Source organism: Prunus dulcis, chromosome 8 (genome assembly GCF_902201215.1).
Source record: "Prunus dulcis chromosome 8, ALMONDv2, whole genome shotgun sequence".
NCBI lineage: Eukaryota > Viridiplantae > Streptophyta > Magnoliopsida > Rosales > Rosaceae > Prunus > Prunus dulcis.
The window spans coordinates 15727638-15745456 of record NC_047657.1 but is presented as its reverse complement, the minus strand read 5'-3'; the positions used below and the strand labels follow the sequence as shown (position 1 = coordinate 15745456).

The following is a 17819-nucleotide window of genomic DNA, read 5'->3' as shown; positions in this document are numbered from 1 at the left end:
TGGAGCTCCAAACTCCAAATCTATAGAGTTCAAAATCAACTTCATTTTGGGCACCTCTCTTCCATAATAGCCACGGTTGCACGACAGGACGGGCATGAAGAATGGCACTTCAGCCACCTGTCAACACAGCTCACATGATATCCATGACCACAATAAGGCAACACCCTGATTACATCTCCGTCCACAAACTCCATCAAGCAGATTGCACATTCTGTGAATCTTGCATCACCTGCTGCATTATATGAGACTCTTGGAAGCGCCCGGAGATTCCTTTCGTGCAGGTCTTGGTCAGGCAGAGGGCCAGGAGGCTGAGGTGAGGAAAGCCTAGCTCGGGCCATGGGACGGCACAACCGTGATGCAAGCCATAATATTGGCCGGATGATCATGACAATGACAAAGGCTCCTAGGATGCTTAACAATGGAACAAAAATGACGACAATGGGAATTTTGCCAATGCAAAACACAAACTGGAGAGCCATATCGTTAAGAGAATGATCAAAGTGAGGATTTAACAGAAAAAAAAAGCGACCCCATTTATCAGAATTTGGTAAACAATGTACTAACCATCATTGACCAACCAGCACTTATACCCACCAGAGAGCTCAAATTGCTTAGCTTCACCAACTGTGAGTTCACACATCAAACATCCAATTAAAGTCTGACAACTTTAGAGCATTTCTTAAGAATCTGCAGCAAAGATTAACACGAGCCAACTGCATTTACAATGTGGGGCAGTAAAAATTTGGTGCTCAATCAAAACACATTCATTACACATTTTCAAATTTTCTTTTGTATACAAATGCCATGGAAACAGAAACACCTCCTTGCATTGTTTACAAAACCAGAAAGACCACTAACTTCTGCTTTCAGATTTCCAGAAAGCTCTTGTTATTCACAGAAGCAACAAACACAGAAGCAAATTTCAAGGTTCAATTGATCTCAAAGTTAAAAGAGCTAATACAACAGGAAATAGGGTAGAAAGTCGTATTGAAAATAACTTTCTATGTAAGAGTTGATTACAAAAACTTAAAATTCAAGCAGCAGCAGCAGCATTTTCAACTAGGAGCCATTAAAGAAGAAGACATTGGAGGTCTAGAAAAAGTTAAAAAGGCTGTGACAAAACGCATTCATTACACATTTTCAATCTTGTTGTGAATACAAAATGCCACAAGAACACAAACACTCTTCTTTCTTGCATTGTTTACAATACCCATCTAAAGTCTAAACCAACCCAAAAGGAAAAAAATCAAAACTTTCATCTGGGAATGGTACTAACAAGCCTGGCACCAACCCGGTCGAGCCTACTCACACTCGCCGCCGCCTTCAACTTTCCCTCCTTCAAAAACGCCGCCACCATTCTCTCCCCAATCGCTTTCCCTCTCTCAAGATCATCTGTAACTGCCACCGCGGTGGGCCCCGCCCCGCTTATCGTACACCCGAAAGCCCTGGCCTCAATCGCCGCCTTCTTCACGGCGTCCATGCCGGGAATCAGAGGGGCCCGCCGTGGCTCGACGATCTTATCACTTGACAAGGCCCTTCCCAGCCCCGGCAAGTCCCCTTGAAGCACCGCCGCCACCAGCGCCCCGGCCTGGCTCGAATTCCAGACGTGGTGGGCCATCCCCACCTCCGCCGGAAGCGCCGCCCTCATCTTCTTCGTCGGAGCTTCAAACTCTGGCGTCGCCAACACAAAGAACAGTTCTTTACCGTCCGGAAAGATCAGCGGAATCAAATCCAACGGATCGTAGCTTCTAATCAACACAAACCCTCCCATAATCGCCGGAGCGATATTATCGGCGTGGTAACCAGAGACCTTCTCCTCCGATTTCAGCCCCGCGATCACAAGCTCATCGATCCCCAATTTTCCACCGAAAATCTCGTTGACTGCAACGGCGGCGGCAGCTGCACTTGCCGCACTGGAACCGAGCCCGGAGCCCAAAGGGAGTCCCTTTTCCAGAGTGAGAGAGAGGCCGACCGAGCGGACTCCGAGCATCTTCATCACTTCAATGGCTGCGATTCCCGCGCAGTTCCAGAGTGGGTTTTTGCTGAGCTTCTTCGAGTTGTGGTCACCCGAGATCTCAGAGATGGAGATCTCGCCCGGCGAGACCTGCGGGTCGAGGGTAAGGGAGACAAAGTCGCCGAGGCCGTCGACCGCGCAGCCCAAGAAGTCAAAGCCCGGGCCGAGATTGGCCACTGTGGCCGGCGCGAAGGTCTTGACGGAGGTGTAGACGGGTTCGGGTTCGGTGGAGGTGAGGGAGGGTCTGGAGGGGAGGGAGAGGTTACATCTGAGAAGGGGTTTGGGCTTCGACGATGAAGATGATGATGGGATTGTAGTGAAGAGTTTGAAAGGAGATTGGTGGCAGATCGCCATTGTCGTCGCAGAGTGAGCAGCTGAGTCAGGTGGGGTTTTAGGCTGTCGAAGTAAATGGGTTAGCTTGGAAACGACGGATTTTGAAGAATTTTATGGGCTGGGCCGGAATTTCATGGTTTTTTGTTTTTGTTTTTTCCTCCTGCTCTTGGGATGGGCTGGTGTTTTCTCAAATGATGGTTCTGCTAAATTTTTATTTATTTATACAAACGGTATTGAAGGAAGAGGAATAAAATTTAAACCTCGGTTGCATGATAAATGCTTTTTACGTTTTAACTACTTGGACTAAATACCCCTTGCAATTTTTGGAAATGGTGCACAGATTTGACAAGCATATTTGATAATCCAACCGTTTCCTATTAATAATTAACACAAAAGAGTGACAGAACATGACATGGTATGATTAATTAACTTTTAATTAACTTATTATCATTAGAAAGGTGGCTTGATGATGTTTAACGAGTTAGCCAAGTGTCATTGTCAGCATTGTTGTGTATCTCTTGAGAGTTGTTGATTTGTATTCTCTTGGATATATTCCTCGAGTCATTTTCACAATTCTCCTTCCCATTTGATACCATCATCTCCTTGCGTTTTCTTTTTGTCTTGTTATTGTTCTTCGATTCGTCTGCTTTTTCGTCGATGAAGGACAGGAACGTGTGGAGGCGCGCAGAGCGGGAGGTTCTCCTGCTATGGCTGGAAGGCTCAGTTTGATCTTCAGCTTCGGGGGAATGCCGGCTGAACTGGCGTAGTGCCAACAGAAAGTGAATGAAGAGAGCAATAAGGCATGCAATCCCACAGATAAGGTAAAGTCCCCAGAAGCTTTGTGGTTGAAGCTGGTCTGATATGAGGTCAGAGGTCTGTGCACAGGTTTTTCTTGACAACCATTTGTCATGAATTTTCTGAAGATCGCCGTTCTCCGATAGGGTGAGAATGGCGGTTGACATGTCAATGGCTAGAGGAGAGTCTCTTGGAAATGCCTGCAAAAACCCATGTAGCAGAAACACTCAGGCATCGCACATCTCTCAGTTATTTGTAGCATAAGGAATTATGTTTTGTTTCACTTGATCAGTTACTCGAAGTCTGATAACGTAACGTGTCTAACAAAAGAATGATCAGATTGAGCATGTTTTGGGAGAATGGTCAACCAAATATGTGTTTCATTGACACAAAACCGGAAAATGTTCAAGTTGACAACATATGGTGAAGAAAATTTTGGAAAAGTTAAAGAAAACTACGTTGAAATACTCACAAATCCCCACCCGCTTTTGGTGAACTCCTGCCCCCTAATTGAGAACATGCAGTTTTCTGAGAGGAAGAGTTCTATATATGCTTTTTCATCAACCACAGCAGCAACAGTTCTTTTCTTAAGGGCGTCTGCATATGCTTCTGGTGAGCCAAGAGGAACTAGCCTAGATCTTGGGATGTTGAGCTCCTCAACCAAATAGTTTTGAGCAAAAGACCCTATTTGGTATCCTATAGGTTCGGTGCTCGTTACCAAGGTATCGATTCCAGTAATGGGGGATTCTAGTTGTTGTACTGTGAGCATTGATGTCAGGCTAGCCGTATAACTTGAGTTGATTATTAGAACTATAAAAAGCCAGATGATCAGCACCATCCGACCTAGCGTGCTCACCGTATTTTCTCCTGAAAGTTCAAAGATGGATCTTTTAAACACACTTTCAAGTTCTTGGTATAAGAACACAACATGTAGTACCAAAATTGAACTTACTATGAGCAAAAAACATGGTAGAGAAGCTAAACCTGAAAAACAACAGAATGAAGGCAGATGAGTAAAAGTTGTTATAAGTTTATTTGCATTCAAATTCAATAGAAGTTCAACTTTCATGAGCTGCAGCTTTCGTGCCACCGCGAATCATAGCCTACAAATTAGTAAGTGCATGCAAAAGCCGGGTCAGAATGTTCAATGTACAAAGTATTTACCATAAGATTGTGACAATCTGTTTCCTAGGAGGACCCCTGAACTCATCATTTATTCTATGTTCCAGAATCCACATGACTAATCCAATGATCAGGAAGAAAGCTGCTGTGACGCCCCACATCAGTGGACTAAATGGCTTTAAGAATGCCCAAGCTCTCGAATTTAACCTCCTCACTGGAGCCACCACAACTAGCCCTGACTCTATATATGGCTGAGTGAAATCCGCAATCTTTGTCCGGTTGGTGACAATGGCAATGTCACCCACAGCAGCATCAAACTTCTACAAAACAAAGTCTTAAATCAGATAGAAGTTTTATGGGCCAACATTTTCTTTTTCTGTGAGAATATAAGTCAGTATCTTGTAATTGTTAAATTTTACTTACTCCTGATGCAATCATTTTTACAAAATCGTAGTAGCTCGGGTTCTTGAGACCATCACCAAACAGAACAAACTCATATGGAACTGCATATGGAAGCAACTTTATAGCTGCAAGGAATATATCAATGCAGTATCCTTCAACTATATCAGTACCATTTCTTCGTGATACAAAGTCTCGATAGCTAACTCGATTTGGTACTCCAATTCTTAATTGCTTTCCATTGTTTGGAAAAACCCACCCACGAGGCTTGACTGTTGTCCCTCCAGGCCATACAACAGTGTGTAAGTGTTGGTTCAAAGTAGACCGGTTTGATGATGTCTCAGGGGGCACAACAGATATCCCGGAATAGTTAGACCAGTATCCAATTCTTTGATATCCATTTTCAATTATGTTAATGAGATCATATGCAGGATTCAATGGAGATCTATCTGGATGAAATGCTAAAGGACCAGTCAGGCCGGTCGTATTGGTTTGCAATATGTTGTCCAGCAACTGCTTCCCACCATGAAAAATGCTCAATGCACCGAGGTTCACAGTCCCTCCTCCCTTAGGACCACCTAGACTAGTGATGTTGGAAAAGGAAATGGTGCCCCCTTGATCCAAAAGCAAATTTATAGCATGAGCAAGCATCCAGACGGTGTCATAGGCATATAGACCATAAGGGTTCAACCCAATAGAGCCATTACTCAACTTGTTCCACCTTGATATAAAAGCCCTTTTTCTTTCTGAGTCTGGTGTGTGTGGTCTAAGAGTGAGAGCACCTTGGATAGAGTTGGCAGTCTTTGAAGAAAGAGGTGAAGTTGAATCTAAAACAGTGGATAGCCAAGCAGTAGCTATCCATACATATCCACTCTCCATCATCCCAAGTTCCTGGGCGACATCAAAAACTACGAGACCTGATTTGGCGAATGTGTGTAGAACAATCACTCGAGACTCCATCATTCGAATCATTACCAACTGATTTTTAACATCATCTCTAGTTGCTTTTGGTTCAGGTGGCAGTGCTGCCTTGTAACAAATCTTGTGGCGTTTTTCTGCAAGTTTATCACCTAATGCAGCAACACCATTTCGACCGCTGTCATCATCAGTGAAAATTGCAGCCACCTCTGTCCAACCGAAATAACTAACCATTTCTGCAATAGCAGCCATCTGGAACAGATCATTGGGTGCAGTTTGAACAAAGTAAGGATACTGCAGACTTGATAAGGTGGGGTCCAGCGCTGTGAATGACAATAGAGGGACATGAAGTTCATTTGCAAGATGTGAGAGTACATGAGCCATCACAGCAGTTTGTGGACCAATTATAGCTACTGTATCAGACTCCATGAACTTCAATGCTGTGATCAACAAAGAAATAAGCATTATAAATACAAAGTACTTGAGACAGCTCAATTAGTTAAAACAGCAGGCATACAGAAGATATAAAAAATAATAATAATTACCTCCAATGATGCCAAGAAATCCACTGAAGTTTGAATCATGAAAAGTTATAGATAATTTAGTTCCACCAAGAATGGTTGGATCAGAGTTCACATCGTTCACAGCAGCCTCAATGGCAATCTTTGAGACTCTTCCATTGATGGTGCCTACTGTGCACATAGCTCCAACGTTCACGGCGGCAGGTCTTGAGGCCCCTTCTGTGGAGCCTGGTATGCAGATAATGAGTATTGAAACGACCCAAACTAGATTCATTGCGATAATATTCCGAGCACCTCCCCAAGTTTCTTATATTCAAAGAAAATGAATGAATGGAACCACCAAATTCAACTTCAAAGTCATCACTTTCTATGTCAAAGTGAACTACAAGAAACTTAAAACTCAAGCAGTAGCATTTTCAACTAGGAGCAAAACAGCACCGCCCCATCATTCAGAAAGCATAAAGAAGGAGAAATACCAACTGGAAGTTTAGACAAACAGAACCAAAGGCAATAAATTATCAAAATTATGAGCTGTGCTACTTGAAACCCAAAAGCAACAGACAGAAAATTGGGCAAACCAAAAGCACAAATCTGCCTCACTAAAGCAACATCTTGGACATATAAGGAATGCCCACGAAGCTCATCTCATGAAAAAAGTGAAAACTCAGGTGGTTTCAGTGTGTCTCAAGGAATCCACACTCACCTCAGAGTTAAAGTAGGGGGGGTGGAGGGGGACAAGGAAGAGGAACCAGAGGCAGAGCTTAGAGTTTGGGGCACACAACCACCTATTCTGAAAAGCAAGGAAGATAGATTAATGAATTGAAATAGCAAGTGACATACAAAGACAGAAAAGGAAATATAAATTAAATATGAAGAAAAATGAACACTCGCCAGTCAAAACTCACAAGAAAGGAAGAAGCCCATTGGAGCGGAGGGAAAGATAGTTCCATTATTTAATTCTTGTAATGCGAATACTTCGAACTGGGGAAAGAGAGCAACTTGGGCAAATGGTTTTCCACTTGATCTTTGTGGAGTTGTATTGAGTTTGCTTGTCTTTTGTATCAGTCACTCTTCAGAACAATGGCTGAATTGTTTAAATATAGTGGGAGACAGGGATGGTGATGATGGGTGAAGGCAACAAGAACGTAGTTTAAGGGATGACAATTATTATTATTATTATTATTTTAAGGGGCCTTTTGTAATGTTAGTATTCTTTGGTTTGAATCACAGATATGGTAATGGATTAAGTTTGGTATTTGTACCATTGGATATATTGTTATACCATGGCAGGGTGAAAAGAATATTATAACATGCTATCTCTGAGTTGCTTTGACAAAAGTGGTCTGAAATTGGACTGAAGGTTTACACCTTACATGGCCTATTTACTAAAATAGGTCTATTGATAGTGGTGCTTTTGTCAGATCAGTAGAAGCTTCCCTACTCATGCTTAGATTTTTTGAAGTTCCCAAACAGCATGGCTACCATGAGAGAATCAATAACAATCATAGATTCACAATTTGTTTGATTTCTTTGTGGTCAAACATATTGATAACATAAAACGGCATCTGCAATGTTAGTCACATCTAATTTTCTTTTCTAACATAAAATCAATGGCCCAATATTTTTTAAAAAAAATTATGAATCATCTGTGCATAGATGTTTATTCAATCAATTTAGTGAACAACCAATGTTTTCAAGGGTGTTTCAATTGTATGTTTGCAAATTCTTTCCTGATGTGCCAACTGACACTTTCATGGTTTGAATTATACAACCAAAATGGTCTATTTCTAAGAGGCAGTTTCTTGTGGCACCTTAGCATAAATTCTGCTTGATTCACAGAAGGATGCTTGAAAATATGTCCAGTTTGCATAGACCCTGCTCCAGTGGTAATCTTGATATTTAGCTAGTGTTATGTTAAGACAAACCAGCCAAGAAATGACTGAATGAATCATGGGCCTCAATAAATCACCACAATTATGTTTTGAAAGTGGAAGAGAATGAGCCAATGAGCTTCAAGCTATTCATGCTAACAAAATATAAGCCTTCCAGACGCACTGAAGCTGAAGACTTGGAATTTTTATATATTCAACTCATTTACATTTAACATGAATGCAGACCTTTACATATCCAATTCAGAAATCATTTTTTTTTTAAAAGCCTGATGATATCTGCTGTTAACAAGCCTACCTCAGTGAAAAATCCTTTCCCCAGTTGAGAAGAGTAAAAACCCAAGTGAGCTGAAAATGCAAAGTACCCCTGGTATCATGAACACTGATCTCCAGCTTTCCGGATTCGAAAGATCCGAATGAGCAAACTTAGCAGCTTCAAGAAGCTTCCCAGTGAGATCAACCCCAATTATGCCAGCCAATGTACCAGCTGTATTAGACACTCCCATCACAATTCCTGCATACTTGGGAGCAATATCCATGTGATTTACTGCAAACCCAGCTCTCCCTAGTGCCAAGAAACCAAGGGCCACAGAAGAACAAATCACAGCCCCAAGGGAAGTTCTGAAAATGGGCAGTGCCATCAATGAAAGAGAAGCAACTATGAACCCTGAAGTGTTCAAAAGCTTCCTGGTTGCAGTCACAGACAAGAGCCTCTTTGTGATCAAGTGATCTGCAATCACTCCACCAATGTTTGAGAATATGAACATATTAAGATAAGGCACCATCTTGTAACTCCCCATGTCCTGAAGACTAAGCTGGAGGCCTTGTTCAAAGTATGTTGGGAGCCAATTCATCATCACATACAAAGCATAATGGAAAGTGAAATTATTCACTACAATAGCCCAAATTGGTAAGCTCCTAAAAATAATCTTCCATGGGATACTTTCTGTTCTATTACAAATTCGTTCGTTCCGTTCCTCCACTTTGATCTTTTCATGACCTCCTTTGATTAGCAACAATACTTCTCCAAACCCCGTAACTGTTGTAGCTTTTGGAAGCTCAGATTGAGGCGGGTTGCTAGCATAGTTTAACCAAACCACAGACCATATAGTACCTAAAGTTGCTTCAGCCAAAAATACAAATTGGGGGCTACTCAACTTCACAAGGCTTGGAACCACAAGCATTCCTGCAGCTGCACCAAGGTACATCCCAGAAGTTGTAAGAGAAACAGATCTAGACCTCTCATGTGGAGGCACCCATTGAGCAAGAACAGAGTGGATTGAAGGGAACATGAAGCCTTGTGCCACACCAACAAGAAACCGAGCCAAAACCATCATTGTGACGCTATTGGGGTCTAACGGGACAAAGGCATAAGTTAGAGACCATGTCACAAATGAGAGGAGAAGAACACACCTTCCTCCTATTCTCTGAGCTGCCCATCCTCCAGGGACTTGTGAACAGGCATAGCCATAATAGAATGTAGAGAGTATAGTGCCTTTGCTTGATTGGCTCACACCAGCAGCATCAGCTGCTGCTGTGTAAGCAATTGAGAATCCCACTCTTTCTACATAGCAAATGAATGTGCTGATGAAAGTTAGAATGACAATCAAATAACGCTTTGGAAATCTTGTCCACATAATTCACTGGTATTCTAAGCAAATGGCACAGAGAAATTTTTTCCTTTATTAAGAAGTGCTTTTAGAAGAAGAATATAGCAGCAAGCTCATGCCTTTGGAAATCTGTGTATATGCGTGGTCAGTTCATGTAAACATGCATGAAAAGACAACTACAAGTTGTAAATAAGAATTAAAACCCATGTTTTACTTGCTGAAAAGAGGCTGAAAATGGAGCCTTAACTATATTATAGGCACAATTGGTGAAATTTGAGTGACATGACATAGCTTATTATGGGCATAATTTTAATTTTTTTTTATAATAACAATCTGACCCCAGAGTGGCACATGAAGATAGGGAGATTTATTAGTGACTCATCTTCAAAATGTGTGTTTATTATTGTGTCCGTTATCTGTCTAAATCTCCATCATTAAAAACAAAAACATGTCATGAAAATGGCTTCTAATTTAATATATTTGGCTCATTGATGTGAATATCAATTGTGAAAGCTCACCTAAAAAAACAAAATTATTACAGAAATTATGGTATCTCATATACAAAAAAATAAAAATAAAAAAGCTCTTTGGTCTGATACTCATTTTCCTAACATTGAAATATTTTGCAAACCTCAAATTTCTGTTGTTATAAATTTTGTTTTGGGTGGATTTTAGTTGTTACAAGTTCCCAAGAACGTATTTTGGGAGACAGTGATGGTGATGTTGGGTGAAGGCAACAAGAATGTAGTTTGAAGGATGACAATTTATTATTATTATTATTATTATTATTATTTAATGGGGCCTTTTGTAATGTTATTATTCTTTGGTTGAATCAGCACATATGACTGGGCCTGCCATCCATCAAACACATAAGGCCATCTCCAACAGTAGATTTAGCCCTTTCACACTGAAAGCCCATCTTCAATAAGTGGACTAAATGTTTCATGTGAGCGAGCCGAACCCAGCACTTGTGTTATGAGATCATGATCTCACATGGCCATGAATCATGATCACCTTCTCGAAAGGAGTTATTTGGTGTGTGGGTGTACGTTATTGTTTTCTACTTGTTTGTGCTGGCACTGACATCTTTGCAATGTGAATTGGTAATTGATTTGATCTCCTGTTTGTTTTAGACATATCGGTTGCCTATTGAATTTTTGAGCAAATTATATATAGCTCTCTATTTGAGCAGACCATTTTCACATCTGACAGAATTTATGTCAAGTTGTCGGAAGAACGTGGTTCTTTCTTTCTCTCTTCTCAGCCAAATTTGCTTGAAAACCTGTTCTTCCTCACCTTAACACTCCCATTTCTCCCTAGAAAGCCATATTTTCCTCTTTGTGCTAAACTCATGCTGATTTTGCTTCCATGCCACAAGCCTCTTATGTCAAGCTAGAAAATTTATCTGTAAGCATCAAGAAATCATCTGTAAGTTGCTGTTGTTTTAGTTGGTGAAGGTAATCAGAACGCTTTCTAAGGCTCTACTGCCCTTTCGAAGCGCTTTTGGGGCTTGATTTTCGAACTCAAACAAAAGGGACAATTTCATCAATCTGCCATTTACGGCAGCCCAGCCCGTTTAAGCTACCGGAAGAAAAAAGCCCCTACAGTCTCTTTCTCCCTACAAAACAAATTGGAATAAGAGGACCACATCCGGGGGTGTTGGCTAAATGCCCTTCGATGCCTAAGTTAGTTCAAGTGTTTGTAGGAAAACAATAGCTAACGGAAAGGATACAGAGTTGTATGTATGATGTGAACCGGGTGGCTGGAGCAGTGTGTGATGGGCGGGGCCTTGTGTGAGAGAGAAATAGTATGGTGGCTAGGGTTTGTGAGAAGGAATTTCTGCAGAGTTTCATATAGAATTTTAGACGTACCTCAACTATTGTGCGTAGCCATCTATTTATAGGAGCCTCGAATACTAGGGTTTCAGAAGAATAATTCAACATATGGAAATGAATTATTCTTCCTTGATTTGGCGAGATTGGTGTAATTAGGGATTTGAAATCAAATCCCTAATTAAGGCAAGAATCAAATAAATCCCTAATTAAATTAAGTAACTCCCAATTAAATCTAGTAACTCCTAATTAGGTCAAATAATTCCCAAATTGATTGGCTTAATAATGTAACATATCAGACTGTCTAACAAAAGAATGATAAGATTGAGCATGTTTTGGGAGAATGGTCAACCAAATATGTGTTTCATTGACAACATATAGTGAAGAAAATTTTGGAAAAGTTAAAGAAAACTACGTTGCAATACTCACAAATCCCCACCTGCTTTTGGTGAACTCCTGCCCCCTAATTGAGAACATGCAGTTTATGAGAGGAAGAGTTCTATATATGCTTTTTCATCAACCACAGCAGCAACAGATCTTTTCTTAAGGGCGTCTGCACGTGATTCTGGTAAGCCAAGAGAAACTAGCCTAGATCTTGGGATGTTTAGCTCCTCAACCAAATAGTTTTGAGCAAAAGACCCTATTTGGTATCCTACAGGTTCGGTGCTCGTTTCCAAGGTATCAATTCCAGTAATGGGGGATTGTAGTAGTTGTACTGTGAGCATTGATGTCAGGCTAGCTGTATAACTTGAGTTGATTATTAGAACTATAAAAAGCCAGATGATCAGCACTGTCCGACCTAGCGTGCTCACTGTATTTTCTCCTGAAAGTTTGAAGATGGATCTTTTAAACACACTTTCAAGTTCTTGGTATAAGAACACAACATGTAGTACCAAAATTGAACTTACCATGAGCAAAAAACATGGTAGAGAAGCTAAACCTGAAAAATCACAGAACGAAGGCAGATGAGTAAAAGTTGTATAAGTTTATTTGCATTCAAATTCAATAGAAGTTCAACTTTCATGAGCTTCAGCTTTTGTGTCATCACGAATCATAGCCTACAAATTAGTAAGTACATGCAAAAGCCGGGTCAGAATGTTCTATGTACAAAGTACATACCATAAGATTGTGACAATCTGTTTCCTAGGAGGGCCACTGAACTCATCATTTATTCTATGTTCCAAAATCCACACGACTAATCCAATGATCAGGAAGAAAGCTGCTGTGACACCCCACATCAGTGGACCAAATGGCTTTAAGAGCTCCCAAGCTCTCGAATTTAACCTCCTAACTGGAGCCACCACAACTAGCCCTGACTCTATTTATGGCTGAGTGAAATCCACAATCTTTGTCCGGTTGGTGATGATGGCAATGTCACCTATAGCAGCATCAAACTTCTACAAAACAAAGTCTTAAATCAGATAGAAGTTTTATGGGTCACCATTTTATTTTTCTGTGAGAATATAAGTCAGTATCTTGTAATTGTTAAATTTTACTTACTCCCTGATGCAATCATGTTTACAAACTCGTAGTAGCTCGGGTTCTTAAGACCATCACCAAACAGAACAAACTCATATGGAACTGCATATGGAAGCAACTTTATAGCTGCAAGGAATATATCAATGCAGTATCCTTCAACTATATCAGTACCATTTCTTTGTGATACAAAGTCTCGATAGCTAACTCAATTAGGTACTCCAATTCTTAATTGCTTTCAGTTGTTTAGAAAAACCCACCCACGAGGCTTGACTGTTGTCCCTCCAGCGCTTACAACACTGTGTAAGTTGTTGTTTCAAAGTAGACCGGTTTGATGATGTCTCAGGGGGCACAACAGATATCCCGGAATACTTAGACCAGTATCCAATTCTTTGATATCCACTTTCAATTATGTTAATGAGATCATATGCAGGATTCAATGGAGATCTATCTGGATGAAATGCTATAGGACCAGTCAGGCCGGTTGTATTGGTTTGCAACATGTTGTCCGGGAACTGCTTCCCACCATGAAGAATGCTCAATGCAACAAGGTTCACAGTCCCTCCTCCCTTAGGGTCACCTAGACTAGTAATGTTGGAAAAGGAAATGGTGCCCCCTTGATCCAAAAGCAAATTTATAGCATGAGCAAGCATCCAGACGGTGTCATAGGCATATAGACCATAAGGGTTCAACCCAATAGAGCCATTACTCAACTTGTTCCACCTTGATATAAAAGCCCTTTTTCTTTCTGAGTCTGGTGTGTGTGGTCTAAGAGTGAGAACACCTTGGATAGAGTTGGCAGTCTTTGAAGAAAGAGGTGAAGTTGAATCTAAAACAGTGGATAGCCAAGCAGTAGCTATCCATACATATCCACTCTCCATCATCCCAAGTTCCTGGGCGACATAAAAAACTACGAGACCTGATTTGGCAAATGTGTGTAGAACAATCACTCGAGACCTGATTTGATTTCTAACTGTGATTCTTGGCACAGTTTTATATACACAAATGATACATAAAGTTGCATCTGCAATGTTGGTCACATCTAATTTTCTTTTCTAACATAAAATCAATGGCTCAATTTTGTTTTTTAAGGAAAAAAAATTATGGATAATCTGTAATAGATGTTTATTCAATCAATTTAGTGAACCAATGCTTTCAAGGGTATGTTTCATTTATTTGTTGCAAATTCTTTCCCGATGTACCAACTGGCACTTTCATGGTTTGAAGATAGCTTGAACTGCTTGATTCACAGAAGGTTGCTTGAAAATAAGTCCATTTTGCATAGACCCTTCTCCAATGGTAACCTTGATAGACAGAACCAGCTAAGAGATGACTGAATGAATCATGGGCCTCAATAAACATCACAATTATGTTTTAAAAGTGGAAAAGAATAAGCCAATGAGCTTGTTAGTATGAAAATAGTGTTGTCATTTCCTAGACTCTAGCATAGATTGAAAATTAGTGTGTGAAGAATTGTTACTGAACGTTTTGGCCCAACTCATTCAACCCCATACATCCGAGGCATGACTTGACCGATATGAGAAACTTGATTTCAGGTAAATCATGACATAATCATGCATTCATTATAGGATTCCTAGTTTGAGTTTTTTTTTCTTTCAATCAAGTATTTTTATGTTAATATTATTTTTAATAGGATTATACTTTATCTCTTAAGATTACTTTTCTAGTTGGACTCTATTTTGATTTAAGTTAAAATATTATCTTTTCCTAAGTGACGTGCACGATTGTTATCTTCCAATTACCTTGCTTTAGGAGTCAATTGGTTCTTCATAAAAGTGGACAGTTGGTAACATCATTAAGAGTCCTTAATGAATCAAACTTTGTATTTTTATTGAATCAGAATTTATATTGTTAATCGGATAACTGTTTGGCCCTTGTGTGGTGTCTCATTTAGGAGATCATATTGCATCAGGTTTAAAGAGTCTTAGTTGAATTGGTCTTAGAGTTATAATTGTTTTGGAACTGTAGTCTCGCAAGTTTCTCTCCTGTGAGAGAAACTTGCTTTGAATAAAAGGATGTTTGTTTCTTTTCATTGTAGCTTTTCAACGTATAAAATTGTTGGGGTATATTGAATCTATGTTGGGAAAAGCTGTTGTACTTAGTTTACTCGGTAAGTCATCAAGTGCTTATGTTGCTTGGTGATTGATAGAATTCATTTATCATTCATATTGCATTGTTCGGTGACTCATACGGTTGAGGGCACCAAGACCTTGGTGACGGTTTTTCCTCCGGTGAGCTTGAAGCAATCGTGATCAGTATTGCGTTCAACATAAGGAGTGTCGAAGATCATCCCGTGACAGAAGTTGAGTTATGAAGAAGTTGGTAAACGTTATCTAGAATGTGTCTAGGATAAGTGTGTGAGTACTTCTTGTAATCATCGTTCTATAATGGATTTGTATTGGACTGAAGAGTCCCATGGATTTTCCCCAGAGGAGGGGTTTTACCACGTAAAATAATTCTCTGTATGTTTCTTTATTTTATGTTCAGCACGTTTCAGGATTGATAAGCCATATCAATCCTGCTATATAAGTTTATTTTTACTTATTTGATTATAATATTAAATTGACCTATTCACCCCCCTCTATGCATTTTTAGTCATCCTAAAGTATTTTCAGAGCTTCAAGCTATTCATGCTAACAAATATAAGCCTTCCAAATTCACTGAAGCTGAAAACTTGAATTTTTATATGATCAATTCATTTACATATCACAGGAATGCAGTACATATCCAATTCATAAATCATTTTTAAAAAAAAAAAGGCTGATGACATCTGTTCTTAACGAGCCTAGCGCAGTGAAAAATCCTCTCCCCAGTTGAGTAGAGTAAAAACCCTAGTGAGCTGAAAATGCAAAGCATCCCTGGTATCATGAATACTGATCTCCAGCTTTCCGGATTCGAGAGATCCGAATGAGCAAACTTAGCAGCTTCAAGATGCTTCCCAGTGAGATCACCCAAATTATGCCAGCCAATGTACCAGCTGTATTAGACACGCCCATCACAATTTCTGCATACTTGGGAGCAATATCCCTGTGATTTACAGCAAACCCAGCTCTCCCTAGTGCCAAGAAACCAAGGGTCTCATAAGAACAAATCACAGCCCCAAGGGAAGTTCTGAAAATGGACAGTGTCATCAATGCAAGAGAAGCAACTACGAACCCTGAAGTGTTCAAAAGCTTCCTGGTTGCAGTCACAGACAAGAGCCTCTTTGTGATCAAGTGATAAGCAGTCACTCCACCAATGTTTGAGAATATGAACATTTTAAGATAAGGCACCATCTTGTAACTCCCCATGTCCTGAAGACTAAGCTGGGGGCCTTGTTCAAAGTATGTTGGGAGCCAATTCATCATCACATGCAAAGCATAATGGAAAGTGAAATTCCAAATTGGTAAGCTCCCAAAAATACTCTTCCATGGGATATTCTCTGTTCTATTAGAATTTCGTCCGTCCCGATCCTCCACTTCTATCTTTTCATGACCCCTTTTGATTAGGAACAACGCTTCTCCAAACCCAGTTGTAGCTTTTGGAAGCTCAGATTGAGGTGGGTTGCTAGCATAGTTAACCAAACCACAGACCACATAGTACCTAAAGTTGCTTCAGCCAAAAATACAAATTGGGGGCTACTCAACTTCACAAGGCTTGGAACCACAATCATTCCTGCAGCTGCACCAAGGTACATTCCAGAAGAAACAGATCTAGACCTCTCATGTGGAGGTACCCATTGAGCAAGAACAGAGTGGATTGAAGGGACCATGAAGCCTTGTGCCACACCAAGAAGCAACCGAGCCAAAACCATCATCGCAACGCGATTGGGGTCTAACGGGACAAGGGCATAAATTAGAGACCATGTCACAAATGAGTGGAGAAGAACACACCTCCCTCCTATTCTCTGAGCTGCCCAGCCTCCAGGGACTTGTGAACAGGCATAGCCATAATAGTGCCTTTGCTTGATTGGCTCACACCAGCAGCGTCAGCTGCTGCTGTGTAAGCATTTGAGAATCCCACTCTTTCTATATAGCAAATGCATGTACTGATGAAAGTCAGAGTGACAATCAAATAACGCTTTGGAGATCTTGTCCACATAATTCACTGGTATTCTGAGCAAGTGGCACAGTGAAAATTTTCCTTTATTAAGAAGTGCTTTTAGAAGAAGAATACAGCAGCAAGCTCATGCCTTTGGAAATCTGTGTATATGGGTGGTCAGTTCATGTCAAAATGCATGAAAAGACAACTACAAGTTGTAAATGAGGATCAAAACCCATGTTTTACTTACTGAAAAGAGGCCGAAAATGCATGGAGCCTTAACTATATTTTGGGCACAATTGGTGAAATTTGAGTGACATGACATAACTTACTCTGTTTGCTCAAATAACCTATCAATTGATTTATTTTATTTTATTTTTTTGGGTAAGAAAATTACCCATAATTTAGATAATAAATCCCAAAAAGGTCATCCATTTTTAATAACAATCTGACCACAGAGTGGCATATGAAGATAGGGATATTTTTTAGTGACTTTTTTGGTCAGCTTCAAGATGTGTGTTTATTATTAGGTCTATTACATGTCTAAATCCCCATCGTTAGAAATAAAAACAAAAACATGTCATGAAAATGTCTTCTAATTTAATTTATTTGGCTCATTGATGTAATATCAATTGTGAAAGCTCACCTCTTTAAAATGCTCTTTGGTCTGATACTCATTTTTCTAAAATTGAAAGATTTTGCAAACCTCAATTTTCAGTTGTTAAAAAAAAAAAAAATATTTGGGTGGATTTTAGTTGTTGCTAGTTGGAAAACATGAATGGGATCGCCGTTGTCAACGACCGTCAACTACCAGTTCCCAAGTTTGGTGAAAACCGTCAGTCATCATCCGGCCGTCAATTATCAACTGT

The 17819-nt window shown here is 40.1% G+C and overlaps 4 protein-coding genes and 2 pseudogenes across 7 annotated transcripts; all 6 read right to left on the bottom strand.

The window, feature by feature from the left end:
* Positions 1–41: 41 nt before the first annotated feature.
* Positions 42–479, bottom strand: LOC117638598 (RING-H2 finger protein ATL80). Its single transcript, XM_034373698.1, has one exon. The coding sequence runs from the start codon at positions 477–479 to the stop codon at positions 42–44; it is 438 nt and encodes a 145-aa protein (XP_034229589.1).
* Positions 480–1093: 614 nt separating this feature from the next.
* On the bottom strand, positions 1094–2572 carry LOC117637331 (homoserine kinase). The gene has a single exon (XM_034372198.1). It carries the CDS (start codon positions 2366–2368, stop codon positions 1256–1258), a length of 1113 nt encoding a protein of 370 aa, XP_034228089.1. The 5' UTR covers positions 2369–2572; the 3' UTR covers positions 1094–1255.
* Positions 2573–2722: 150 nt separating this feature from the next.
* Positions 2723–7187, bottom strand: LOC117637330 (glutamate receptor 3.2-like). 4 transcript variants are annotated; one of them, XM_034372194.1, is made up of 7 exons: positions 7008–7187; positions 6127–6892; positions 4688–6021; positions 4307–4584; positions 4095–4126; positions 3615–4009; positions 2723–3342 (listed from the first exon to the last, which is right to left on the bottom strand). In XM_034372194.1, the coding sequence occupies exons 2-7, from the start codon at positions 6374–6376 to the stop codon at positions 2821–2823; spliced, it is 2811 nt and encodes a 936-aa protein (XP_034228085.1). In that variant the 5' UTR covers positions 6377–6892; positions 7008–7187; the 3' UTR covers positions 2723–2820. The 4 variants fall into 4 exon arrangements, with proteins under 4 accessions (XP_034228085.1, XP_034228086.1, XP_034228087.1 ...); XM_034372195.1 differs by having other exon boundaries at positions 6127–6887; XM_034372196.1 differs by having other exon boundaries at positions 6127–6581.
* A 1103-nt stretch (positions 7188–8290) lies between these two features.
* LOC117638597 (probable anion transporter 5) lies at positions 8291–10911 on the bottom strand. Its single transcript, XM_034373697.1, has 2 exons — positions 10898–10911; positions 8291–9617 (listed from the first exon to the last, which is right to left on the bottom strand). The coding sequence occupies exons 1-2, from the start codon at positions 10909–10911 to the stop codon at positions 8291–8293; spliced, it is 1341 nt and encodes a 446-aa protein (XP_034229588.1).
* A 933-nt stretch (positions 10912–11844) lies between these two features.
* On the bottom strand, positions 11845–13793 carry LOC117638596 (annotated as a pseudogene).
* Positions 13794–15541: 1748 nt separating this feature from the next.
* On the bottom strand, positions 15542–17010 carry LOC117638594 (annotated as a pseudogene).
* Positions 17011–17819: the final 809 nt, after the last annotated feature.